This window comes from Protopterus annectens, chromosome 8.part1 (assembly GCF_019279795.1).
Source record: "Protopterus annectens isolate FY-2018-M chromosome 8.part1, PAN1.0, whole genome shotgun sequence".
In the NCBI taxonomy this organism is placed as follows: Eukaryota; Metazoa; Chordata; order Ceratodontiformes; family Protopteridae; genus Protopterus; species Protopterus annectens.
The window spans coordinates 410,989,508-411,016,670 of NC_056742.1; the positions used below are offsets into that span (position 1 = coordinate 410,989,508).

The 27,163-nt window shown below is 43.7% G+C and overlaps 1 protein-coding gene across 1 annotated transcript in view; it reads right to left on the minus strand.

Annotated features, from left to right (window-relative positions):
- TENT4B (terminal nucleotidyltransferase 4B) overlaps nucleotides 1–27,163 on the minus strand; it is a 771,840-nt gene that overhangs the window by 246,486 nt on the left and 498,191 nt on the right. Inside the window, exon 5 of the mRNA XM_044081982.1 lies at nucleotides 21,315–21,422. Within this exon, the coding sequence (XP_043937917.1) occupies nucleotides 21,315–21,422 (108 nt within the window). The remainder of the gene's footprint in view (nucleotides 1–21,314; nucleotides 21,423–27,163) is intronic.

The window sequence follows — 27,163 nt, forward strand, 5'->3', positions numbered from 1 at the left end:
TCAAGAAGAAGCCGGCAGGAGGAAGGAACAGAAAAGCCCTCTACAAACCCACACAGAACAGCCCTGGCAAAACCTGCACTGGCCCTGGAAACAAAATCCAATTTATGATGCTTAGCAAAGTATAAATGGAAGTCCAAGTTGGAGCTTCATGAATGGAATATGTGTCCAAACCCTTAAAAAGGCAGCAGAAGGGGCAATTGCCCTACAAACGAATAAAGACATTTGTCATGAAAAGAATAACAAAAGGAAATGGCCTTAGAGATCCAGGAGGAGACAGTTTGCTTGGAAACAACCAAATGCAAAGTTCTGGGATGACAAGAAACAAAAAGTTGCTCAGGCTTGCGAATATCCTTTGTTTTATCCAAATAATATCTAAGCTGTCTATGAGGTCCAATGTGTGAAAAACCATCACAATGGCAGACAATGGAGGAAAAAGAAAAAGAAAGGAAGGAAGTTGAATAGACCAATTAGGAGACAACTCATTAATAACCATGGGCATAAAAGAATTAGTGCAGAGAGGCACCCTGTGTCTGTGAAAACTTAAAAACAGCACGAAGTTCAGAATCGCGGTGGAAGAAAGAGCCAACAGAATATTCTTCCAAATATAAAGTTACAAGTAAGCTGAACTAGCAGGGTCAAAAAAAGCCCAAGTAAATTTGTCAAGTACAAAATTGGGGTCCCAAGAAGATGGGATAGGCTTTTTTGAGGGTTGATATGAAGGATGTCTTTAAGAAATTGCTTGACCTCAAACCAAGAGAACAAAGTGGGATTCAAGGGTAGATAAGCTGAGATTGCTGACAGGTGAGCTTTAACTGAAGAATATGCCAAGCAGGCATGGAGCAGATCACACAAATGAGAGAGAACCAAGAGAACCCTCCACTGAAAACAGATCCTGATGGCGACAGAGGCACCAAACAGAAAATCTTTTCCATTTAGACATATATGACTCATGTAGCATGTTTCCTAGCCTCCTACAGAACCCGAAGCATGTCTGCAGAAAACAGGGTTTTGATCTCATTTAGGCAGCTATCACTCACAGTATCATTTGAAGACTGGACAGGTGAAGATGGATAAGAGATTCCTTGTCCTGTGTGAGATGATCCACCCAGTGAGGTAAAGAATAGTTGTGTAAAATCTTACCATAACCATAGATGTCCATTCTCTTCCATGTTGCGGTATTCTTTACATATGGGTTGCATTCTGCCCTTACGTCCTGACATCCGTCCAGTAAGCAAAAGCTTCAAGCTACTGCCAAGTACATGGGACGTCACATCTGCTTTGACAAAGTCAGCCATAAAAGGACGTCAGCACGTACCAACCTCAGAACTAGAATGCCCCATGAGGAACAGGAGTCCTAAGGAAAACAATAAGTCATCCAGGGAAGAAACAAGATGCAGGGGGAAGGCAGGAGGGACAGAGTACTGCAACATAGAAGAGAAGGACATCTATGGTTATGCTACACAACTACTGTATATGTCCTTCTATTCAGTGTTGCAGTATTCTTTACATATGGGAGAGTGCAATAGCTTAAATGGAACCTAGAGAGGAGGAAGGAACAGAAAAAGGTTACAAGGAAGAAGACCCCAGAAAGCCATGAAGAATAGCCCCTGCAAACCCTGTTCTGGACCTAGAAATAGAGTCCAACTTGCAATGTTTAGTAAAAGTGTGCACAGAAGACCAAGTAGCAGCCTCCAAAATGAAGTTGGTATCCAGACCCTTAAAGAAAGCCCCTGAGGAAGCCACAGATCTAGTTGAATGGGCTCTGACAGAAGTAGCCAAAGCCTTACTATGGGAATAATAACAAAAGGCAATAGCTTTGAAATCCTAGAAGAAACAGTTGTTTAGAAACAGGTAAACCCAGAGCCCTGGGATGAAAGGACACAAAAAGCTGATCTAACTTCCTAATGGCTTTAGTCTTGTCCAAGTAAAATCTAAGTTGCCTGTGCACATGTAATGTATGCAAAATTCTTTCATTGGAGTTCGGACGAGAAGGGAATAAGGTTGGCAGCTGGACAGATTGATTAAGAGACAAGTCATTCACAACCTTAGGCATACAGGAGGGATTAGTTTGCATGGAAACTCTGTCCTTGTGGAAAACAAAAACGGGTGGAGATGTCATCAAAGCCTGCAACTCATAGACCCTCCCAGCAGAAGTCAAGGCAAACCAGGAGCAAAGTTTTCCAGGTGCAAAACTGCAGGCTCAAAAGGAGGAAGAGTCAGCTTTTCCAGAGCATAATTAATGTCCCAAGTGGGGGCTTAACATGAAGTACGTCTTTAAGAAAAAGCTTGACTTCCAATCTGGAAGCTAAAGGATGTGACAAGGGCAGGCAAGCAGAAAGAGCAGAGTTGTGGACTTTCACAGAAGAATATAAGCCACTTTTTAGAAGCTCACATAGTTTGGAATGCACAACAGGAATGTCCACAGTAAATAGATCTAAATATCTTGTAAGACACCAGATAGAAAATCTTCTCCATTTGGAATTATAAGATTTTCCTGTATTGGGTTTCCTGGCCTCCTGCAAAACCTCAAGCACACCCAGAGAATAAAGGTGCCTGAAAATGATAAGTTGATCACCTAGAGGGTCAATTGTAATGTTGACAGATGTGGATGAAGTAAGGATCCCTTGTCCTGTGTGAGAAGATTCATCCAATGAGGCAGCTTGTGGTGAAGGCCCTTGGCTAACTGCAGAAGATGGGGGAACCAATGCTGTCTTGGCCAAAAGGGAGTCACCAGCAAGATTTTTGGTTTGTCCTACTGAATCTTCAGCATGACTTTCTGTATGAGAGAGAAGGGGAGGATTGCATAAAGAAACATCCCGTTCCATGAGACAGAAAGGGCGTCCACCTTCCAAGCCAGAGGATGTGGGGTCCTGGCACAAAAGAGGGGCGACATCAGCCGACGCCGGACCCAGACTTTGGAATCCGGCCGACCGAAGGGCTGCCTGAGGCAGGACAACCCATATGTGATGACTGCAGATGCATCCTTGAAGGACATCCAATGCTGTCTTGGCCAAAAGGGAGTCACCAGCAAGATTTTTGGTTTGTCCTACTGAATCTTCAGCATGACTTTCTGTATGAGAGAGAAGGGGAGGATTGCATAAAGAAACATCCCCTTCCATGAGACAGAAAGGGCGTCCACCTTCCAAGCCAGAGGATGTGGGGTCCTGGCACAAAAGAGAGGAAGTTGTCTGTTCTGAGGGGAGGCAAATAGATCCAGATGTAGATACCCCCACTGACGAATCAGGTCCAATAACACATCCCAGTGAAACATCCATTTGTGGGATTGTGTCATAGTCCTGCTTAATGAGTCTACCACTGCATTTTGAGCAGATGGAAGATATACAGCATGAAGAGTGACCTTGTACTGAATGGTTAGTTCCCATGCCTTCATTACCAGCCTGAATATAATGTAAGATTTGGTACCCCTGTTTGTTTATAGATCATAGGACAGTGGTGTTGTCTGTAAGGAGTTGCAGAGGACATGGTTGAAAAACAAGGTGGAAAATTTGCAAAGCTATGAGCACAGCCCTCATTTCCCTGATGTTGATTTGCTCTCTCCTCTGAGATGGAGACCACTGACCCTGAACTTTCCTGGATGCAAAGGTACCCCCCCCCCCCCCCCAGCCCATGTCTGAAGCATCTGTGAAGAGTTGTTGAGAAGGCTTTGGCAGAACGGGAATACCTAGATTCAAAGAAAACTGCTGAATCCACCAAAGGAGCTCTGATTTCAGACATGGAAGAAGTAGAATTATGGCATCTAGTGGATGAGCATGCTGAGACCAAACAGTTTTTAGAAACCACTGAAACTTTCTCATGTGGAGTTTTGCAAAAGGCAGAATGGGAATTATGGAGGCCATGAAAAGTACAGTTTTGTACCTACCATAAATGTAGATGTTCGAAGATCCACATTGCTGCAGTCCTTACATATGGGTAGTCCGCTGTCCTCGGTCGGCCCGAATACCAAAGTATTAGGCTGACGTCGGTCAAGGCGCTTAAAACTGACATCAGGACGTCAGGGTACAAAAGCGCATGACCGACGTCATTTCCTCAGTCTTTTCTTGCCCCAGATGTCAGAAGGCCCTAAAAAGAAAGGCCAAAGCCAAAAAACAGCAAAGAACAACTAACCACCCCTGCACTAACCATATTTACAATATTTACAACCCAAACCACACAACCACCTCTAACTACAGAGGGGAAGGAGGGAGGGTAAATTGGACTGCAGCAATGTGGATCTTCGAACATCTACATTTATGGTAGGTACAAAACTGTACTATGTTCTTCATCTCACATTGCTGCAGTCCTTACATATGGGTAGAATCCCAAAGCAGAGGTAAGGGAGGATGGCAAAACTATAAAGCATTAGGAGCTGCCAAAATGCCCTGTAAGATTGCAGTGGCAAAACCAGCCCTAGATTTAGAGTAAGTGGAAGGTGGTAATGCTTAGAGAAAGTATGCACTGAACTCCAAGTAGCTGCCTCCAAAATATCTTTAGTAGCCACCCCCCTTAAAAAAGCTGTAGAAGTGGCAGTAGTCCTAGTGGAATGAGGCCTAATCCCAGCTGGAATCTCCTTACCATGATGGGAATAACAGAAAGCAATACAAAAACCAATCCACTTAGAAATAGTTTGTTTTGAAACAGGTTTGCCCTGAGAACCCAAAGCAAATGAAACAAACAACTGCTGAGACTGCCTGAACCCTTTAGTTCTGCTCAAATAATATTGCAACTGTCTGTGTATATCCAAAGTGTGCAAAATCTTCTCCCTTTATTTTGGGGTTTGCATAAAAGTAGGCAAATGAATAGTTTGGTTTAAAGCCACACTAGAAACCACTTTAGGCATAAAGGAAGGGTTAGTACGCAAAGACACCCTATCCTTGTGGAAAATTAAGAAAGGCTCAACCGCCATAAGGGCCTGTAATTCAGAAACCCTTCTCGCAGAGGTAATGGCCAACAAAAAAGCAGTCTTCCATGATAAATATTTCAACTCGGCAGTAGCTGCAGGCTCAAAAGGTTGTAGAGTGAGTTTCTCCAACACAAAATTGAGATCCCAAGCAGGAGTAGGAGCTCTACGTGGGGTCTTATATTCTTTGCCCTCTAAGGAATTGCTTAAACAAAGGATGAGAAAATAACGGTGGGTCACAGTCATAGTGAGCAGAAATTGCTGCAGCATGAACCTTTATAGAGAAGGACAAACCTTTGTCCAATAACTCAGTAAGGTATTGAAGAGCAACACTTAAATTAGGTTTAGAAACATCAAAGTCCTTTGCTGTACTCCAAATTAAAAATCTCCTCCATTTATCTGCGTAAACTTTCCTTGTACTAGGCCTTCTGGCCTCCAAAATAACATTCAAAACCTGTTGTGGAAGCTGAGACCCTCCAGGGTTTAAAACAGAATATGCCAGGCTGTCAGATGCAGAGAGTGAAGTTTGACATTGAGTAAATGACTGTTCTCCTGAGACAGCAGGTGTGGAATCGAAGGCAAAGGCCATGGAGGCTCCAGTACCAGACTTCTCAGTAATGGGTACCAGTGCTGTCGAGGCCAATCCGGAGCTATTAAAATCATGGTTGGCTTGTCCTGTCTGACCTTCAGGAGTACCTTTGGGAGGAGAGGCAGTGGTGGAAAGGCATACACGTGAAGATTGCTCCAACTGAATGAGAGAGCATCCACTTTCCAAGTTGTGGGATGAAACCTTTTTGTGCAAAACTTTGGCAACTGGTAATTTAGTGGAGAAGCGAACAGATCTATGTCTGGAGTTCCCCATAACACTGTCAATTTCTCAAATACATGAGGATCCAATTTCCACTCATGGGGATCCATGATTTGTCTGCTCAACACATCTGCTAAGGAGTTCTGTGCTCCTGGCAGAAACCTTGCCTGAAGATTTAGCTGCAAACAGAGCAGTCTCCCACAAAATCATTGCTTGTCTGCATAGAGGGTAAGAATGTGTCCCCCCTTGCTTGTTGATGTACCACATGACAGTTGTGTTGTCTGTTTGAATCAACACCTACCCTGGAAGAAGTAAATCCTTGAAAGCTATCAATGCAAATTGGACTGCTAACATCTCCTTCAAGTTGGTATGTAAATGTTGAAGTCTGGCAGGCCACGTGTCTTGTACCCATTTTCCATTTAGATGAGCTCCCCAAGCTTTGTCTGAAGCATCTGTCGTTAGAATCTGACTCGCCTCTGGTCGGGTCACAGAGAGTCCCTTGTTTAGGTGACATTCCTGAGCCCACCACAAAAATTCCTTTTGAATGCAAGGTATTATCTGAATGACAGTGTCCATATCTTGGCAGTGTTGTGTCCATACATTTTTGAGATACCATTGTAGCTTCCTCATATGCAGTTTGGCATTGGGAAGTACCAGAATACAAGATGCCATGAACCCCAAGGCTTGAAGGACTGTCCTTGCAGTCAGCCTGGACTGACGAGACAATTGATGGAAATAAAGAGAAAGATTCTTTTGTTTGTCCGGGGTCAAAAAGGCCATCTGGGATGCTGTATTCAGTCTCACACCCAGAAAGCACATGTCCCGAGGGGGTACTAGACTGGACTTTATTTCGTTCACAGAATACCCTAGGCATCTTAACACTGCCATCACATACTGTAAATGATGAAGAAGTTCGTCCTTTCCTTGAGCCAGAATCAGGCAATCGTCCAAATAAGGATAGATTTGTATTCCTCTTAGCCTGAAGAAAGCTACCACTGGAGCCAGAACCTTCGTGAACACTCTGGGTGCAGTAGATAAGCCAAAGGGCAATGCAGAGAACTGATAATGAAAAGTCCCAGCCCGAAAATGCAGATACTTCCTGCAACTGGGCCTGATAGGAACATGAAGGTAAGCCTCCTTGAGATCCAGAGTCACCATCCAGTGATCTTTGCCCCGCAGAGGTAAAAGCTGTTGTAACATCAACATTTTGAACTTGGGAATGTCCAGATATGTGTTGAGGATAGATAAATCCAAAATTGGTCTCCACGTGTTCCCTTTCTTTGGTACCAGAAACAGGCGAGAATAAAATCCTAGGCCCACTTCTGGCAGAGGGACCGGTTGTATAGCTCCTATCTGAAGTAGTAGAGAAATCTGTTTGTGAGCCTCTAGTCTTTGCTGAGGAGGAACGTCTGGCATGCCTTTGAAAGGAGGCAAGGTATGGAAATAAAACTTGTAACCTTGGTGTATGATATCCAATACCCATTTGTCCTGGGTAATAAAAATCCAATTTTCCTTGAAGAGTGCCAACCGTCCTCCCAAAGGTGCTGCCAGGCAAGAAGGATCTGGCAGCTGAAAAAGTAGGTCATTGGGCCTGTTTACGAAAGGACTGGCCCCTGCCCTCTCTAGTAGATTGTGCAGGTGATCTCCATGTTTTAGGTCTGGAGGAACTCTGAGCTCTGCCCCTACCACGTCTAGATCTACCCCTAGACTGAGAATCAGAAGAAGGATACGTCCACCCCTTAGCAGGCCAATTTCTACTAAACTTCAGAGGCTGAACTTGCAAAAAATCTTTAACAGTCTGCATAGACTTAGCCTTGTCTTCCATTTTCTTCAAGACTGACTCCACAGGTGGGCCAAACAACACTTCAGACTGCAAAGGAGCATCCAAAATCCTTGTCTTAACATGGTCAGATAAATTCTGATCCTGAAGCCAGGCGTGCCTGCGAAGAACTGAACCAGTGGCAGCCACCCTAGAAGAGGCCTGCAAAGCATCAAAACCACACTGTAAAGAATGCTTACCCACCTGTTCAGAAACATGCACCAAATCTTGTAATTCTTTACACTCAATGCCTTCTGCCAGAGCATCCACCTTAGATTTCAACTGTGAAAGAAGAAAATTTTGATATTTCAACATATGAAACTGGCAATTCAAAGCCCTCATTGCTAAGGTAGAAGATGTATAGACCTTCTTTCCCCATCTATCCAAAGCTCTGGCCTCTTTATCTAGAGGAACCGGATTCTTTACAACAGAGGCCCTGACACCCTTAGGTCCCTGACTAATAGTTTCTGGGTCCGCCCTAGGACTCTTATAGAGATATTTATGAGCCTCAGGCACCCTGTAATACCTATCCGGTTTAACAGGCGCAGGAGGCAGAGAATCAGGATTAAGTGAAGCCTCTGAAAATACATCTTGCACAACATCCAGAACAGGGGTATAGCTAAGGGCCTATGTTGAGGTAAAACAAAAATTCCCTAAGCCTTTTCCGTGAATCAGAGAAGTCCTGACCTTCCCACTTAAAATGTTCCCTCATAGAATGAAGTGTCTCTGAAAAAAAAAATCCTCTGGAGGAGAAGCAGAAGGAGGGGAATCTTCTGCATCAGATTCAGAATAAGGAGTGTACTCCTGCAAGTCTTCAGTCAAGACTCTGAAACATCCAAGCCTGTTCAAAACTTTCCAACTCTGGCTCCACCCTAGGCCTCTTATCAGGAGGGGCAAAGAACCTCTAATCAGAGTAATCAAATCTTCTGCCATTTTAAGCATGTGCTTCTTAGGCACAGACCCTGCAGAACTAGGACTGACACCAACAGAAGCTAAACCTGGCCTGCCTCTGGAAGAAGCCTTGGAAACAGAAGGAGAGGGTCTAACCCCTGGGAAGGGAGGGAGTACAGAAACCTGAGAAGCCCCTTCAGCCTGACCTGCCTCCTGAGAGGCCACATCCTGCAAAATCAAAGTCTCCCCCTGAGACTCCAGAGAAGCCTCCATCGGAACCACCGGTTCCACTGAAGCCTCTAAAGAACCGGCGTCCGAACGGACGACTCATCTTGCCTGGGTTTAACCGCTTTGTCTTTGCGCTTCTTCAGGAAGCGGGCGTCGGAGTATCCGACGGCATATTATAATTGCACCGCTTCAAGACCAGCCTAGCACAATCTAACCTTCGCTAATAGTGCGCTTATTAAACCTAGCACAAAGCGACACCCGACCACGTCGTGCTCAGGCCCCAAACAAGGAATGCACAAAGAATGATAATCCCTATGCGGTATCTGTTTCCCACAAGAAATACAATTATTCACTTTTTCTGACATCCGGTAATACACTGAGGCAAGAAAAACAAAATATTCCCAACGGGTACTTAGCCAACTTTGATTCGGTTTGAAACTCCGAACTCGAAAATTTCAGAACGCCGAACGGCACTTGCAACGCTGCTTCTGCATCGGACCATGCGGCAAAAAAGACTGAGGAAATGACGTCGGTCATGCGCTTTTGTACCCTGACGTCCTGATGTCAGTTTTAAGCGCCTTGACCGACGTCAGCCTAATACTTTGGTATTCGGGCCGACCGAGGACAGCGGACTACCCATATGTAAGGACTGCAGCAATGTGAGATGAAGAACATCCTAGGAGCCTCAGGGACTCCCTGACTAAGATGGCTGGGAAAGTTTGGAGGGTCTCCAAGAAATGGATGAGAAAATGAGCCTTGTCTGTTGGAAGAAAGACCATCATCAGGTCTGTCCTGAACCTGCACCCCAAGAAAATGAAATCATGAGATGGAGTCAAATTGGATTTTTTTTTTAAATTGATGGCGAAAGCTAGGTTTTGAAGGAGATGGATGAATGGTCTTACCTAGGTTTAGAGATAAGAGAATGGAGTAGTTTGCAATGAAAAGGTCGTCCAGGTAGGAATAAACCTGAATACCCTGGACCCTCAGAAAGGCAATGTCTGGAGCCAGGCACTTTATGAACACCATTGGGGCAGTGGAAAGACCAAAAGGCAAGGCAGAAAATTAAAAGTGCAAAGAACCCACAGAGAAACGTAAACATTTCCTGTAAAGAGGATGGATGGGGATATGCAAGCAGGCATCTTTGAGATCCAGGGAAGCCATGAAGGCCTGAGTTGAAATGAGAGGGAAAAGTGTCTGCAGGGACAAGATTCGGACTGAAGGAACTTGCAAGAAGGTGTTCAAGTGGGAAAGATCTAGAACTGGTCTCCAAGGACCATCTTTTCTTGGAACCAGAAACATTCTTCAGTAAAACCCCTTGCCTCTCTGATCTCAAGGAACGGGTCCATATGGTGGCCTAGAGACCTCAATTGAGAAAGAAGATCTGGAAAAAGCTGCATCTGACTGGAGGGGGGCTGAGGAATACCCATGAAAGGAGGGAGATGCTTCCAAGTCATAAAGTAACCTTTTTGGATAATGAACAAAACCCATGCATCTGGAGTGATCCTTGTCCAGGCTGGAAAGGAAAGAGAACAGCGAAGAGAAACAGGGATGTGACTTGGAAGAAACTCTCGGTAGTCATACAGAACTGGGTCTGGGCTAAAAGGACTGCTGAGAAGAGGGAACTGAAGAAAATGATTTTGACTAATGGGGTCTTCTAGAAGACTTCTTAGGCCTAGAGGCAGAAGAGGAAGCTGAATGCGCTGGTCTCCTAACAAAAGATATTTTGACAGGAAAATTCCTATGACATTTAAGAACTGGAGAAAGAAAGAGATGTTTAAGGTCTTGGAGTTCCTTTCCTTTCCTTTCTTCTGCAGGACCTTAAAAAGCTCTGCAGCCACTAAAACAAAAACAGCAGTCTTGTCCAAAGGAGCATCTAGTAACTCGGCCTTAATGTCGTCAGGTAATCATTAAAGTCTGAGCCATTAATACCTTCTAAGCACATAGGCAGAAGCAGCAGCTCTAGATGATGCCTCCACAGCATCAGAGCTGCAATAATGGAATGCCTAGCAACCTGAGCAGAAGCTGCCAAGACAGACATGACATGTTTTAATCTCAGAATATGGCAAGGAAGAGGAGGCCTGATAGGCTTGAGAAAGCAAAGATAAGGAGTACCCAAACACATGCTTCTGGTAATTAATAGCTCTGACCGCTAAAGTGGTAGTAGTATATACCTTTGTACCCAGTCTCTCAAGAATCTTGCTCTCTTTATCAGATGGAAGAAGCTTGGCAGAAGGGGATAACCAGGAAGACTTATTTGAAGCTATGGAGATCATTACTGATCTGCAGAGGCGCACTTGTAGAGAAACGTACAATCATCAGGGACCTTATAAAACCGGTCAGGCTTTTTACCAGCTGGAGCCTGAGATACAGGGGTTTTAGAAGAAGAAGAATCAAATGCATCCAAGAAAGCTGGAAGGACTGAAGGGACTGCAGAGGATGAGGAAACCTCCATCTGAAGAAGGTCAAAGCATCTCCTCTGTTCTTCAGAAATCTAGGAACTATCCCATTTGAAGAACTCCCTCACCTTAGTAATAGTTTGTCCACAGGAAATTTCTTCCTGAGGGGAATCTCCTCCATTAGTTCCTCTTCAGGAGATGCACATTCCAAAGGTGAAGCAGGCTGGGTGGAATATGCCAAAGAGCCATCATCAGAAGAGTAGTCCTCAGAAGGGGTGGGGAGGAAGAAAAAGAAGGCAGAGGGGGAAGTAGGTTTCAAGGCCATTCAAGGCCTTAAGACCCTGAGAAAAAGCTTCCCAATCCGGCTGAAGAGAGGAAGAAGGAATGCTAGGGTGTTTACTTTTCTGCTTTTTCTTAACATGTCTTTCTAGAAGAGGGGACAAAGAAAAGGAACCTGACATAGTCCTACCGGCAGACGAAGCCAGATCACTAGTCACAGCATCAATGGCATGGACGTCGGAGTCCTCCAACAAAATCTGACTGCAAGCTGAACGTAGGAGTCAACCTTCCGAATCACAGCAGAAAAGTTGAGGATGGTACATGCAGACATCTTTTTATGCCTAGCATTGTCAAAGCACACATGCAACATCACATGTACTGGCAAGTAGCTTGAAGCTTTTGCACACTAGCAGAACATCAGGTCGTAAGGGCAGAAAACAGCCCATATGTAAAGAATACTGCAACATTGAATAGTAGGACATCTTGTGGTGACTGCTGCTGGCTAGATGAAAAAGAAGGGGAGGGGTGAGTGCTGTATGGGCCAAAAGGGAGTCACCAACAAGATTTGGGCCCTGCTTGAGCAGAACTCTCTACAACAGAGGAGAGGGGGGAGGAATACAGAAATATTGCCTTCTGAGGAAAAGACAGGGCATCCACTTTCCAAGTCAGAGGACTTGGTACTCTCGAACAGAATACAGGAAGTTGTCTGTATATAGGGGAGGCAAAAAAATGAACCTGAAGAATACCCAACAGATGGACTTTGCCCACAAACACATCTCTGTGAAGCAGCCATTCGTGGGCCTATGTTCTGGACCTGCTCAAAAGAGTCTGCCACTAGACTGTGCTCTGAAGAAATGTAAACTGCCTGAGCAGCCACTTAGTAACTGGTAACCAGATCCCAGGCTTTTACAACTAGTCTGCAAAGGAGATGAGAGCTCTCCTGGATGGCCTTAAATTTTTGGCCCCTCTGAGGAACTGCTTGAGCAGTGGGTGAGAGAAGAGGGGAGGCTCTGTGCTATAATGAGCTGAAATGACTGAGGCATGAATTTTGATGGAAGAAAAGGACAAGCCCTTATGAAGCATTTCAGTCAAGTATTGTAGAATCTGAGGTAAATTGGGCACTGCTGCGTTCATTCCTTGAGATTGGTTCCAGGCACAAAATCTTTTCCATTTTGCAGCATAAGATTTTCTAGTACTAGGCCTCCTTGCCTCTAAAATGATATCCATCAATGATTTACTGACAGATGGTAAAGGAGGTATTAGGTAATTAGCCAGGCTGCTAGGTTCAGGGTTTGCAGCTGAGGGTGCAGAATCTGGTCCTCCTGCTGAGACAACAGGGAAGGAGTCTGAGGCAAGTGCCATGGAGCCAAGCGTGACACACTGCACAAGAGTGGGTACCAGTGTTGGCAAGGCCAGTCTAGTGCAATTAAAATCGTCCTTGGCTTGTCCTGTTTGATCTTTAGTAGTACCTTGGAGAGTAGAGGCAGAGGGGGAAAGGCATAAACTGATAGGTTTTTCCAGCTGAAGGATAGAGCATCCACTTTGCAAGCTAGCTTGCGGGGAATCCTTGTGCAAAATGTGTCCAGTTGATGGTTCTGGGGGAGGCAAACAGGTCTATATCTGGGCTCCCCCATTTGCTTGTCAACATGTTGAAAATCCTTGGTTCCAGTTTCCACTCTTGTAGGTCCATGAGGTTTCTGCTTAGTCCGTCTGCCAGTGTATTTAGTTTTCCTGGCAGGAACTGAGCTTGCAGATTCACTTGGTAGCTCAAGGCTGTGTTCCACAATGCCATGGCTAGTCGGCAGAGGGTGTAAGAATGTGTACCCCCCTGCTGGTTTATGTACCACATGGCAGTGGTGTTGTCCATCTTTACCATTAGTTGTCCTGGAAGAATGTGGTCCTTGAAGGCTGTCAGAGCATTCTGTACAGCTAGCATTTCCTTTTGATTTATGTGCAGGTGCATTTGACTTGGGTTTCATTTGCCCTGAATGCACTTCCCTGCCAGGTGAGCCCCCTCATGCATAGTCTGATGTGTCTGTTATTTGGATGGCAGGGGGTAATGTGAATGGTAGTCCCCTGTTTTGGTGGCAGGCCTCTGCCCACCAAAGGAACTCTAGGCGTAGGCAAGGTAAGATAGGAATCCTTGCTTTTAGATCCTGTGAATGCTGACACCATAGGCTTTTGAGATACCATTGTAGTTTCCTCATATGCAGCCTTGCATATGGAATTAGAAGAATGCAGGAGGCCATGAACCCCAAGGCTTGCAGTATTTGCCTTGCAGACAGCTGGGTTTTTGTGGCCACTTGTTTGAAGTAGGTTCTCAAATGAATCTGTTTCTCTGGCATGAGGAAAGCAATCTGGGAAGTTGTGTTCAAGCTTGCTCCCAGGAATATAATTTGTTGACAGGGTACCAGGTGTGATTTACTTTCGTTTATGGTGAACCCCAGACAAGTCAGTACCCTTTGAACAAAGGCCAGATGATTCAAAAGAATGTCCCGGCTTTCTGCCTGAATTAGACAATTTCCAGGTATGGGTATATTTGAATATCTCTTTGCCTGAAAAATGCAATGACTGGAGCTAGGCACTTTGTGAATACCCTGGGCGCAGTAGATAAGCCAAAGGGCAGTGCAGAGAACTGATAGTGCATGTAGCCTGCTTTGAAACATAGGTATCTTCTGCAAGACTCCCTGATTGGGATGTGCAGGTATGCTTTTTTAAGTCTAGTGTTGCCTACCATGCATCTTTGCCTAGCATAGGAAGCAACTGGTGAAGAGTCAGCATTTTGAATTTTGGAATCACCAGAAAGGTGTTTAGAGTAGAAAGGTCCAGGATAGGATGCCATGCATTGCCTTTTCTGGGTACCAGGAAAAGTCTCAAATAGAAACCTTGTCCCTTTTCCTCTTCTGGTACCAACTGAATAGCCCCCATGTTTAAGAGAGAGATTACTTGATTTTGGGCCTCTGCCTACTGATTTGGGGGTAGATCTGGCCACCCTCTTGGTGCTGGTAATGTTTGGAAGTGAAACATGTATCCTTGGGACACTATATTTAAAACCCATTTGTCCTGGGTAATGAGTTCCCAGTTTTTGGCCTGCAGACCAATCTTTCCACCTAAAGGAGCATTCAGTTGGGAAGTGCTTGGAAGCTTTAAAAGCAAATCATTGAGACAGTTTTCCATAGGGGGAGTCTTACTACTCCCAGATTTGGGTGGGGAAATCCCCCACTGCTTAGTCTTGTGTGTCCCTTGGGACTGAAACCTGGGGTTTCTGCTGTATCCGAGTTTGGCTTGAGAAGACCTGGAAGGGGCTGGAAAGGACCAATTTTTAGAGGGCCAGTGCCTACTAAATCTCGGAGGCTGAACTTGTAAGAAATCTTTGCATAGATTTAGCTTTATCTTCCATCTTTTTAAGAACTTCCTAAGCCTTGTTGCCAAACAGGCGGTCCTGATTTAAGGGAGCATCCAACAATTTAGCTTTAACATGATCAGGCAAAGATCGCTCCTTAAGCCAAGCATGCCTTCTGAGCACAGACCCAGTAACAGCAGCCCTGCAAGAGGCCTCTAATGAATCAAATCCACATTGCAAAGTATGTTTTCCAACCTGTTTAGCAGAATGCATTAAATCCTGTAATTCTTTATTTTCAGCACAGTCAGGAATCAACATCATTTTCTTTTTAAGCAATCCAATAACATGTTGTTGACACTTTAACATATGAAACTGGCAGTTTAAAGCCCTAATGGCCAAGGTTGCAGAATTGTAAACCTCCTTACCCCATCTATCCAGCGCCCTGGAGTCTCTATCAGAGGGGTTAGGATTTTTAGCAGTAGAAGCCTTAATGCCCTTAGGTCCCTGTGAAATGGCCTCTGGATCCGCAATATGATTTTTAAAAAGAAACTTGCATGAATCAGGAACCCTGTAATATCTGTCAGGTTTTTTGGGAGCAGCAGGCAAAGAATCAGGGGCCAAACTAGATTCTGAAAAGGCATCATCAACAATGTCTAGTACAGGAGGAATAGCTAAAGGCCTATGCTGAGGCAGGAGTAAGAAATCAGAAAACTCCTGGCTTTCCCAGTGGAAATGCTCCCTTACAGTATGTAAGGTCTCACCAAAAGAAAAATCCTCTAGAGGGGAAGCAGAGGGAATAGAGTCCTCTGCATCAGAATCCTCATAAGCAGATAGGGGCAAATTCAGATAATCAGAAGAATCAGAAAAATCAGAATCCTGGTCAGAAGATTCATTAACAACTTCAGTCCTAGGTCTCTTAAAAGGGGGAGGTTGGCTTCCCCTGATTAGAGTTATAAGATCTTCAACCATTCTTATCATTTGTTTGTTAGGCATAGAGGCCTGAGCATGCGGCCTGGGCATCGGTTTCTTAGGCATGGTTCGAGATTTTGGCCTAAATTAAGGAGGTGTCAGTTTAATATGCAAGTCCGTAGGCCTGAATACACCCTCAGAAGCCGGTGCCTGCACAGTAGCTCAGGACCCATCCAAAGTAGAGACATCCGCAGGTTCCACAGTAGAAGCATCTCGTGACATACTGGATTCCGAATGGGTCTCAGTAGAGGCCTGCGAGTCAGAAGTAGCGCGTATCAAGGGCTGCAAAAGCGACTCACTGAGTACAGGCGAACTGGCGACTGGCTTAGGAGAAGCGTCGTCGGCAGCTTTGGACCTCGGCGGCCTGTCTCTGTCTTTATCTTTGCGGTTTTTCAGAATCCCGGTAGTCGGATGGCTAACCGACGACATTTCTGGATAATTAAACAGAGAACCAAAATATTTAGAGGCGAAAATATACTGACGACGGATAGTGTGCTGATTAAATAAAGCACAAACCGACAGCAAGGTACGTCGTGGTCAGGGCCTAAGCAAGGAATACAGTGCGAATGAAAATCTTTGTGAGGTATTTGCTTTCCACAGGTAATGCAATTATTAACTTTTACTGACATCAGTAAGGAGCAAGAAAAAGTTTCCCCAATGGGGTACTTACCTTTAGTTTAAGACTTTGGTTCTGAAACTCGAAAACGAAAATTTCAGGAGTCGGCCGACCGGCACTTGCGAACTGATTCTGCTTCAGGCACTGCACGGCAAGAAAGATTGATGTAATGGCATCGGCTGCATGTTTTATACCCCTGACGACCTGACGTCATGGAAGAAGGGACAGCAACCGACGCAAGACCCAAGACTTTGTTAATCAGGCTGACTGAGGGCTACTGCAAGCAGATAACCCAAATGTAATGACTGCAACAGTGAAACACGAAGAACATCTGTACCCCTGAAGCCTGCAAAAAGCAATTACAGGAGCAAGGCGTTTGGTGAATACCCTTGGGACAGTAGAAAAGTCAAAAGAGCAAAGCAGAGAACTGAAAATGAGAGGAAGAAACAGAAAGAAAATTTCCTGAGGAGAGGGTGAACAGGGATATGAAGGTAAGCATCCTTAAGGTTAACCGAGACCAAGAAGGTCTAAGGAACAAGGACAGCAAACAAGGTCTGAAGAGATAGCATCCTGAAAGAAGGTACCTTGAGGAATGGGTTGAGTAGAGAAAGGTCCAGAATTGGTCTCCAAGTCCCTTTCCTTCTGGGGAACCAAAAACATCCTGGAGTAAAAAACCCTTCCCACATGAGTGGATGGATAAGGCTGAATGCTGCATTGATCCAAAAGGTATTGCAAAACCTTTAGGAAATGCGAAAGTTGGTCTGGAAGAGGTTGTAGAATGGTTGAAAAAGTCTGTGTGGGGGGCCATCCATACCAGGAAATACCCCTGATGAATGATAGACAACACCCATGACTCCGAGGTGGGGGAGAGAGAGAAAGATGGGAAGACAAGGGGACTTGACTGAGGGGGACAGGAAAGTGTCAAACAGAGACAGGCTTGCTCTGAAAGGAATGCTTCTGAGATGTAGGTGTCTGAGTAGACTCAGCAGGAGCAATACACCTAGACCCCTTCATACCTTTGGAAGGCTGACAAGTCTGAATACAGACAAAGACGGACTTAGAAGGGTAATTCCTTTGAAAATGAGGCACAGGGGAGACAAAATATGCCAGAGTTCCTGCATGGCCCTACCCTTATGCTGGAGGGACTTCCAAGGTCAGCCACAGCTGTCCCAAAAAGATTTTTATTATCCAGAGGAGCATCCAAAAGTTTGACATTAATATCATCAGGCAAAGCCTAAAGAAGAAGCCAATAATAATGCCTCATCACAGAACCAAACGCAGCAGCCCTGGAAGGGACAGCATCATAACTGCATTTTACAGAGAGACAAGCAAACTTGGAAGTTGACCCTAGGGTCTATATTACGTTGTCGAAAGGGCTGTTCATTGAATGCCCTTTCATCGGCACGTAAACATAGAAGTACCAAAACTCTGAATGGCCAACTTCAGCAATTATTTTCCCAGGGGAAAAAAACTGCTTGGCTAACAACAAATAAAACAAGCTGTCAGACCTTATGAAGTGGGGGGCTTTGCCCCTCATACCCTCCGATGTGGGGGGCTGTGCCCCCCCACACACACACACACCTCCTCTAACTAAATATACCAACTCCAAGATTGCATTACATTGGAGGAAAGAACAAATTACCGACGATGGCTGAGGGACTTTTATTCCCTTGGGAAAAAAATTCGATGACATGGTCATTTTGGAGTTTTGGAACTTTGATGTTTACATGTCGATGAAAGGGCGTTCGATGAATAGCCCTTTCGACAACATAATATAGACCCGACCAAAGCAGGGAAAGGGCTGAAGCTTTCCCTTCAGAATCAGGAAGATTAGACACAACCTTTGCTACCCAAGACATACCTGGTCATACGGGTTTGATAACTAATAGTCCAAACTGACAAGGTGACAACAGTATACACTTTCTTTACCCAATTTTTCCATAGCTCTACTGGCCCTATCTGAAGAAAGGAGCCTAGAGGAGGTTAGAAGCTTAGAAGGCTTATCAGTTGAGAATGAAATCATAGAGGCATCAGCAGAAGAACGCAAAGAAAAAATATGAGGTCCTCGGGCACCTTGTAGAACCTATCAGGTTTTTTAGGGGGCAGCGGCTGACAATCTGAAGCTACAGATGCAGTAAAAAAGTATCCAAAAGAGCTGACAAAACAGGAGAAACTGCAGATGGCTTAGATGATTCATAGTACCTCTCTTAAATGTCACAGGCCTGGGAGCAATCCCACTTAAAATACTCCATCATACAAGCAACAGTATCCCCAAAGGATAAATCTTCCAAGGGGAAACCAGGCTCAAAGTATCCTCTTCCTCTGAGCCATAGTCTAGACAGAAGGAAATCTGAGATGTAAAGCTAGGGATTCCTCCCCAGAATCCAAGTCCTCATCAAAGGAATCCGGTTCTCCTGTCCTCTTAACAGGAGTCAAAGACTAGGGGAGAAGCAGGGACTGAAACCCCCTTGGAGGTTTCAACGCCATCAAGGCACTGAACAAGTTTTGGGTAAAATCCTGTCATTCACATTGGGGGGGGGGGGGTCTTTAGCAATAGGGATAATATGATTTCCCTTTTCTTTTTTCTTAAGAGGGACATCTGTCCTTAGGAATCTCATCACTGACTATGATTTGAGGAGCCATCCCCACAAATAATCAGCCCTGGCTCCACTTCCACGTCCAGAGCAAATGTTTGAAAGGCCTCTGAGGATGTGCGAGAACTCTGATCCATGCTGGCCTCTGACAGGGTTGTGGCAGAGAAATCTGATGCAAGAACAGTACAGACTTCAGGGCTTTCACTAGATTTACAGGGACATGTGGTGGAGGCTGGACAGCAAAAGGATCAGGCCTAGACTTCTTGACATTCTTAGAAGATGGATGTTCCTCGGGATGGGAAGATTCTGCCACAGCACCCTGAGCCAACAATTTAAGAAACTGGTTCTCGAAGTACATGGAGACAGAAGACAAGCAACTACAGCAGGTCTCAGCTTGACAGAGAACTGTGCATGGTCATGGGAAGTACCTAGGCAAAAAAAAAAAAAAAACTTGTGACAATCTTTATGGGGAGTCTGCCTTCCACACTGCCTTTTCCCCTTCTTGGATGACATGAACACAAGTAAACAACAACCGAATGGAAAAATACAAAGAAAACGCCAACAGGGAACTTATCTAAAAATGGCTTAGTAATCAGCACAGCAAAAGGGAGTTTAGACTGAGTTTAGACTGACGTCAAAGTAGTTCTGAGTACTTGTATCTGCAAATTACCTTTATGCTCTACGTCTTTCGTGGGAAGCATGTCTGTGACATAAGATACCTATAAGATCTAAAGGCTTTGGTATACTGGCCAGATGTTGGGCTATCATTGGCAGGTGATCCTTTCTATGAAGAATATTGCAACAGCAATATGTAAAGATATCCACCTATTACCTTATGTAAATAACTGAGAATGGCTATTAAGTATTTGGTCATCTGGGTTTGGCAATTAGTAACCATGAATGCCATAGTAAAGGAGGTATAAACCTCTTTACCTCACCTATCCACAGCCCTCCTATCCTCATCTGAAGGGAAGATTCACCGGCATTGGGAAGGAGTTTAGAAGGTTTATCAGAAGAGAGGGAAATTGCAGAGGAATTTTAAACAGAAACTTAAGATCATTGGGGACTTCGTAAAATCTGTTTGGTCTTTTAACAAAAAAGCCTTAAGAACAAGAGGTACAGTAGAAGGGGCTGGGGTGCCCATTTCCAAAGTTTTAGTATCTTTTCTGCACCTCTGAAATCTCCTTCATCATATTTACGATGGTCTTTCCAAAAGAAGCTTATTCCACTGGAGAATTAGGTGAAATGGACTCCTCACTGCCCGAAGGGACTTGGCCAGGAGAGTACATTTAAGAGGCGCAGGCCACAGAACGGTCAGAATCAGAAGCCTCCTCATCCTCAGAGCAAGATGAATTCACAGCAATCTTCTGAGAGGCGAGGGTAAGGAAGTTGGGAAAATAAAGATGGAAGCTTCAGAGCCAAAATGGCCTTAAAAACCCATGACAGAAATCCATCCATTCCTTCTGCCCAGAAAAAGGAGGAGGACATTGGGGGATGCAACATGTTTAGCTTTCTGGTGCTTCTTTTTTTGTGTGCTATCCACCTGTACTAGATGTGATGGCTCAATTCCGAGACATACCTTGATTAGTTTGCCTGAGATCTCTTCTCTAAGCAGGATCTGAGGAATACAGAATTGTCAGCTGTCAAGGCCACCAGCAACATACTGGCCTCCCACTGGGTCTCTGTAGAGGGCATCTGAGTAGGAATCAGCCATACTGCGAGTTGTACGTTTGACTCAAAGGGTCAATTGATTCTCTGGCCTACACCTTTTAAGCTTTTTCTTAAGTGATGGAGGTACATCTGGGAAGCAGAATCCACTATGTTGGAGTGGACCAAGCATTTAAGATATTTGCCTTCTCAATACTTTTCTGCAGACCCAACAGGACCACAAGGTCTTAGGAACAAAGGACTGGCAGATGGAACAAGCTTTGTAGTAGCATTCCACTCCTAAGCAAAAGACACTGGGTTTGCAAGTCTTTGTATGGGACTTAGTCTACTGCACTTGCACTTCAACCATCCTAGCTGACATCTAATACTGATAAGAAAAGCAGTTAATAAATATAAAGAAAGGAACCCAATTGAACACTTATCTGAGTATTCAAAGTAAAGTTACCAATGACCAAATGATGATCAGTTCAATGGATATGTAACTTGTGTTGAGCTGGTGGTGAGATCATCTGAGGAATTATGCTCACATGCCCACCTATATACCCCTATGTTTGCAAGCTGAGGTCACACAGCAGACTTATGATACTGGGAAGATGAAGCTTTGGTACCTTGGCTGGATGACATCAGTGAAAACTCGTGTGTTAGGAACACTGCAACAGTGATTTCAGTTACCTGCAATGTTGCAAAGTACAGTCCTGTCATTTACTAATCTTCACTTACATGGAACACAGACCATTCATAAGAGGAAAAATGTGAATTATCTTCATGTGTATTTGCACAGAGCTTATCAGTTTTAGAAAGCTTACCTCCACAAAGTCCAGAATAACCTTGGAAGATCTTACTGCATGCCACATGTTAAAGCTGATATCTACTTTCAATTCAGTTACGGAATCTTTAAATTTAATAATTGGTACCTAAACAGAAGGAAAATGCAAAAATTACTAGATCATCACACACTTAAGAACCAGAATCAATATGAAAAAATACATTTCACATTTCTTAATAATTTCCCAAATATATTCTTCAACAAATAAAAAAATTCTAAAAACATATAAAAACTAACAAAGCCTGCAATAATTTTTGGATAAAGCATTACACTCCTACACCAACTGCCTGAATAAGTGAACTTAAGACACTCCAAACTTCCTCAGTAAATTCACAAATGACTGAATACAGAGCTAAAATGTAGAAAAAGCAAAAATACTTCACTGAAAAGCACAGACCACAGTTCTACAGAGAAAGATGATGAGGACAGTAGTAGGAGCAGTGCAATTATTACTATAAATGGTTTTGAGGATTTGCTGCTACTGTAATGTATTTATTTACTCATCTATTAATAATCAGAACATGAGGTGATTGATCCCTTTGGAACTTTTCAACCACAGTTTGGTCACAAGGGAAAATGCATATGCAAAAAGCAGCTTACATCAGCTGATTAACCAGCTTGTTTTTGAAGGATAACAGAGTACCCAGAGGAAAGGCACATGGACAAAGGAATAAAGTAAAATTGCATGAGATATTCATCATAAAATTAGATACTTGCTGCATTTTCATCTGTTCGATGTAATCCTAAGACAACAGGGTTCAAAAAACCCTGCTAGAAGCTGTTCTTCGGTTCAAGTTTTAGTAAAGAAATATCTCATCTTGCAGTCTGATGGGAAGACTGCAACGTCATTTAAAGTTTCAAAGCTTACACTCCAGAAAAATCAGTAAAGTTTCAACTATCCAACAAGAAAAAAAAGGCACAGTGCATGAACAAGTGTGTATACTCCAAACCCAAAACATAACCAGACATGCTGTAGTTAGTAGTCAGTCCAAACCATGAAATGCAAGAGAAAATGGAAAACCAACTGCTCTAGCACCAAAGGCAAAATCTTCCACTCTAAAGGGCCAGATTTTTAGTAGCAGGTTACTGACGCTCTTGGAAACAGCAACAAGTTCTCCGTTAGGCATCAAAACCTCAGCCACAAATCATGTGGGTGTAGAACTTAATCCACCTAGCTATACCAGAATGCCCTCTTTCAGCAGTAGGTGCAGAAACTATTCTTCCCTTTCCAAAAGGATGGAGAACCAAAACTGTCCCAGACAATGAAGGGTAACAAAAGACAGATCTTCTACTCCAATAACTTAAAACAAACTGACTCATTGGCCAAGGTTCTAAAATATACTACCGAAAAACTTGCTTTAAATATATAGCACCCAGGAGGCAACCAATAAAAAAGACAAGACATTAACTGAACTGGCTAAAGCAAATACTTCAAAATCAATTCATTGTTTAAACACTTCCACTGGAAATGATGATATAAATTAACCACATTTCTTTTCTTAACATATGTCAAACATCTAAATAAAGATCTGCATTACAACAAAAGCATTCTAATTTGGACATACCACAGTCTGCCCTGAGCAGCATCAACTTACAAGGAGAAACTAAGCCATAAACTACCACTTTACTATAGCAGTTATGCACTTGTATTAGTAAGATCATTACCCACAGTGTCACAATGTTTGTATGTTGTACTAAAATCTAAGAACTTAAAAAAAAAAAAAAAAAAAGCACTAAACTTCAGAATGCCTCAGGCAGTAATTCTAAGTCAGAAAATCGAAGGCATGACAAAGATTTTTCTTTTGACAAGAAGCAGAGAGGGAGTGTAAGATTGAAAGGTTTAGGATAATGAAAAAAAAAAAGCCTGGTCCTCTGACAAGAGAGCCAAGATTTACACTTGCTGAAAATCGAGCAGTATTTACACATTTTTTTTTTGTTCGTTTTTAGAATTTTGAAGCACTTATCTGTACCCAAAGGATAGAACAACCCTCGAAAGGCTTAGTCAAGCGTGAAGATACAGTAAACTCTCAGTTGACCGGAACTCAAGCAACCGGCACTCTCAAGCAACCACCCCGAAAAAAAAAAGAAAGAAAAGAAATACAGTGCAATTTTCATGTATTGCACTTGTTTTCCTCTCGCAAAAACATACCATTCGTTTTTAGAGTTTTAAAAAGGAAGACAAGAATAAATTCCCTTTCTCCCGAACCTGAGAACAATTCAAACCAAACAAATAGTATAGGGTACAGTATTAGCCAAGTTTATTTTTAATAGTTGCTCTCAAGCAACCAGAAAAAAAGAAGTTACGTCTACCATAACCTTCCATCTGTGTTGTCGATCTTCATCTATTCTTGACTAATGGGTATGGTTCTGACCCTCGGAACCGATCCAGTCATTACACAGCTCGTGCCAAACAAAAAAAAATTTCTCAAGCTGCTCAAACTGGTTTCGGAAGGGTCATATTCAACTTTTTGTATAAACGATATACATCCTCTCAACCACCTGGAGAGAGTTGCATTGGAAACTGGTCTTCCCATAGTTGCACTGGTGAAGGATATAAACAATTGATCAGACTGTCTAAATTATTTTGTTCTATGTAAATAGAATCGCAGCTGCCTATGTACATCCAGAAGGTGAAGGCAGTACTCTCCTTTGTTAGAATAATTTGGGAAAAATAATGGTAACTCTATAGACGGATTGATATTAACATTTGAAATCACTAAGCAAAAAAGTCGGATTTGTTCTGAATGTAAGGGCACGGAACGCATTATCATGGAACTTATAAACAAAGACACTGGCAACCTTCAAACACTGGACCCCACCCAGTTTGGGTTTGTGAAGGGCCGGTCTCCTGAACCTGAATGACTGCTTCGTATCAGTCTCCAGAGCTGTGGACGAGGGTAAGGCAGTCCACACTGCCTATCTGGACCTCGCCAAGGACTTCGACACCATCCCCCACTCTAGAATCATAGATATATTTACTAAGCCGGGCATAAATCCCTACATCACTCGATGGGTTGCCAACTGGCTTACTGACAGAACCCAGACTGTAAAAGTAGCAGACTCCAAATCCAGCTCCAGACAAGTAACAAGTGGAGTATCTCAGGGTTCCGTCCTCAGACCGCTCTTGTTTGGCATCTCAGGGTTCAGTCCTCAGGCCGCTCTTGTTTGGCATCTACTTCCCTGAAGTACAGGCCAACAATAAGGGACTGGCTAATAAAGTTCGCAGATGACTGCAAACTGGGAACCATTATTGAATCCCCAAATGATGTGGATATTCTACAAACGGGCCTTACAGAAACAGATGCCTGGTGCCAGAGCCATGGGCTCAAGCTTAATGCCAAGAAATGTATAGTTATCCCCTTTGGGAAAAAAACATGTACGCATGAATTAGCGCATAGGTGGCAGTACACTAAACATCAAAAGTGTGATGAGAGACTTAGGGACACAGGTGGACAATGGTTTCACCTTCAATAACCACATCACCACAACAGTCAGGAAATCCTTCTATGTGGCACACATCATCACCAAGTGCTTTTCATCCAGAAAAAAGGAGGTCATTGTCCCACTGTACTCATCCCTCATTAGACTCATTATAGAGTATAAAAAGAAGTTATGTACTCACCATAACATTCCATGTATGTAGTCCATCTCGCCAAACATTATGTGTGGGTTCGGAGCCGATCCTCGGCTCCGACTTGGCCGCTTAGAAAGCCTGAAAACTTCTGACTGGCTCGTGGCTAGGAGGTATCCCCATGGTGCATGAGCACATTCCCTAGATCTTGTTTGCTACTAGTCTATCAGAATAAGACAGGAAAAAGGACAAAAGTCTGGAAGCATAAACTGTAATAAAGGTACCCTTAACGGTTTAAACCACTGTAGAAAAGGAAAAAAAACTGTTTCCAGATCCTCCAGGAAGAGGGCTGGTGGGTGGGTTCGTAATAATGTTCAGCAAGATGGACTACATACATGGAATGTTATGATGAGTACATAACTTCTTTATGTTATGTAGTCCTATCTCGCCTCCATTATTACGTGTGGGACAGCATCCCTAGCATCTTGAATGGGTGGCTCACTGGAAAATACTCCAGAGTACCATGGAACCAAACGAGGTTCTACCCCTGGAAGTTGAATCCAATTTATAATGGGAAATGAATGTATGAGGGGTAGCCCATGTTGCTGCTGCACATATATTATCAATAGGTGTTCTGGCTTGGAAAGCAGCAGAAGTAGAAAAGGACCTGGTAGAATTCACTTTAACTTTAAAGGGTAACTCCTTTCCCTGAGAACTGTAAATAAAGGAAATACAACTAGAGATCCAGTTTGATAGTGTGACCTTAGAAATTGGCAAGCCCATTCTCACCTCAGCAAAAGAAATGAACAACTGTTCTGATTTTCTAAATCCTTTGGTCCTGTGGATATAGAAACACAGTTGCCTATGCACATCCAATTGATGGAATGTATACTCTGCTTTACTGGTGTGATTAGGGAAGAACACTGGCAATTCAATTGTTTGGTTTAAGTGAAATTGAGAACAGACTTTAGGAATAAAGGAAGGACTGGTCCAGAGAGAAACCCTGTCTTTGTGAAAAATTAAATATGGAGGTTTAACTGATGGGGCATGAAGTTCAGAAACTCGTCTGGCTGAGGTTATTGCCACCAGAAAAAGTCTTCCAAGACAGAAATTTCAACTGACAATTATAGGCTGGTTCAAAGGGTGGCAAAGTAAGTCTAGACAAGACTAGATTCAGATCCCAGGGAGAAATGAGGTCTTGAACAGGAGGTCTTAACATCATGGAACCCCTAAGAAAAGATTTGCACAGTTTGCGAGACATAAAACTGGAATCATTAATCCCCGCATGAAAATTAGATATTGCTGCTAGCTGAACTCGGACTGTAGCAGCCGCTGAACCCTGGTGAAAGAGTTCTGAAAGGAACTCTAAAACAATAGTAATGGGAGCTGTAAATGGATCAACTTCTCTGTTGTGCGCCCATATAGAAAATCTCTTCCATTTACTGTGATACAATTTTCTAGTCGAAGACTTGTGAGAAGAGGTAATAATATGGGTTACAGCTGGAGACAGATCATGAAGCCTGACTAGTGACAGAACTGGAGCAGCCATGCTGTTCATTTGAGAGTGTGGAGACTGGGGTGAAGAAAACCTGACATGTGTCAGGAGGCATGGCACTGGGTCCAAAGTCTATGGATAGTCTAACAGGTGAGGCTCGAGAAAAGGGAACCAAATCTGATGATGCCAGTATGTGGTGATGAGGATCATCTTGCTTCCCAACAACATTGCTTTCTGTATGACCTTGGGAATGAGTGGAAAAGGAGGAAAAGCATAAAGCATTCCCGGGGGCCAATCGTGGACGAGTGCATCTCTTGGAGACTCTCCCGGAGGGGGGGATGAGGGAGAAAATGGTGCTGCATTTGGTGTTGATGGGGCTGGCAAAGAGATCGCAGCAGGGTTGTCCCCACTTGTGGAAGATCAGACGGGCTACTTTCTGGTTCAAGGACCATTCATGAGGTAACAATATCGCCCTGCTTAACTTGGCCGCTATCATATTGGAAGTCCCGGGATGTGCGTTGCAATGAGAAAGCATTGGGAAGAAATCGCCCAATTCCAAACTCGCAGGGCCTCTCGACATAAGGGGTATGATCTGGTCCCCCCTTGTTTGTTTAGATACCAAACCACCGACATGTTGTCGGTCTGGATAGCTATCGTCCCTAGAGGGAGAAAGTCGTGAAGTGCTTGCAACGCTAAAAGCACCGCTCTCATCTCTAGGACACTGATATGCAGATGTCCCTCCTGATCTTGCCATATGCCTTGG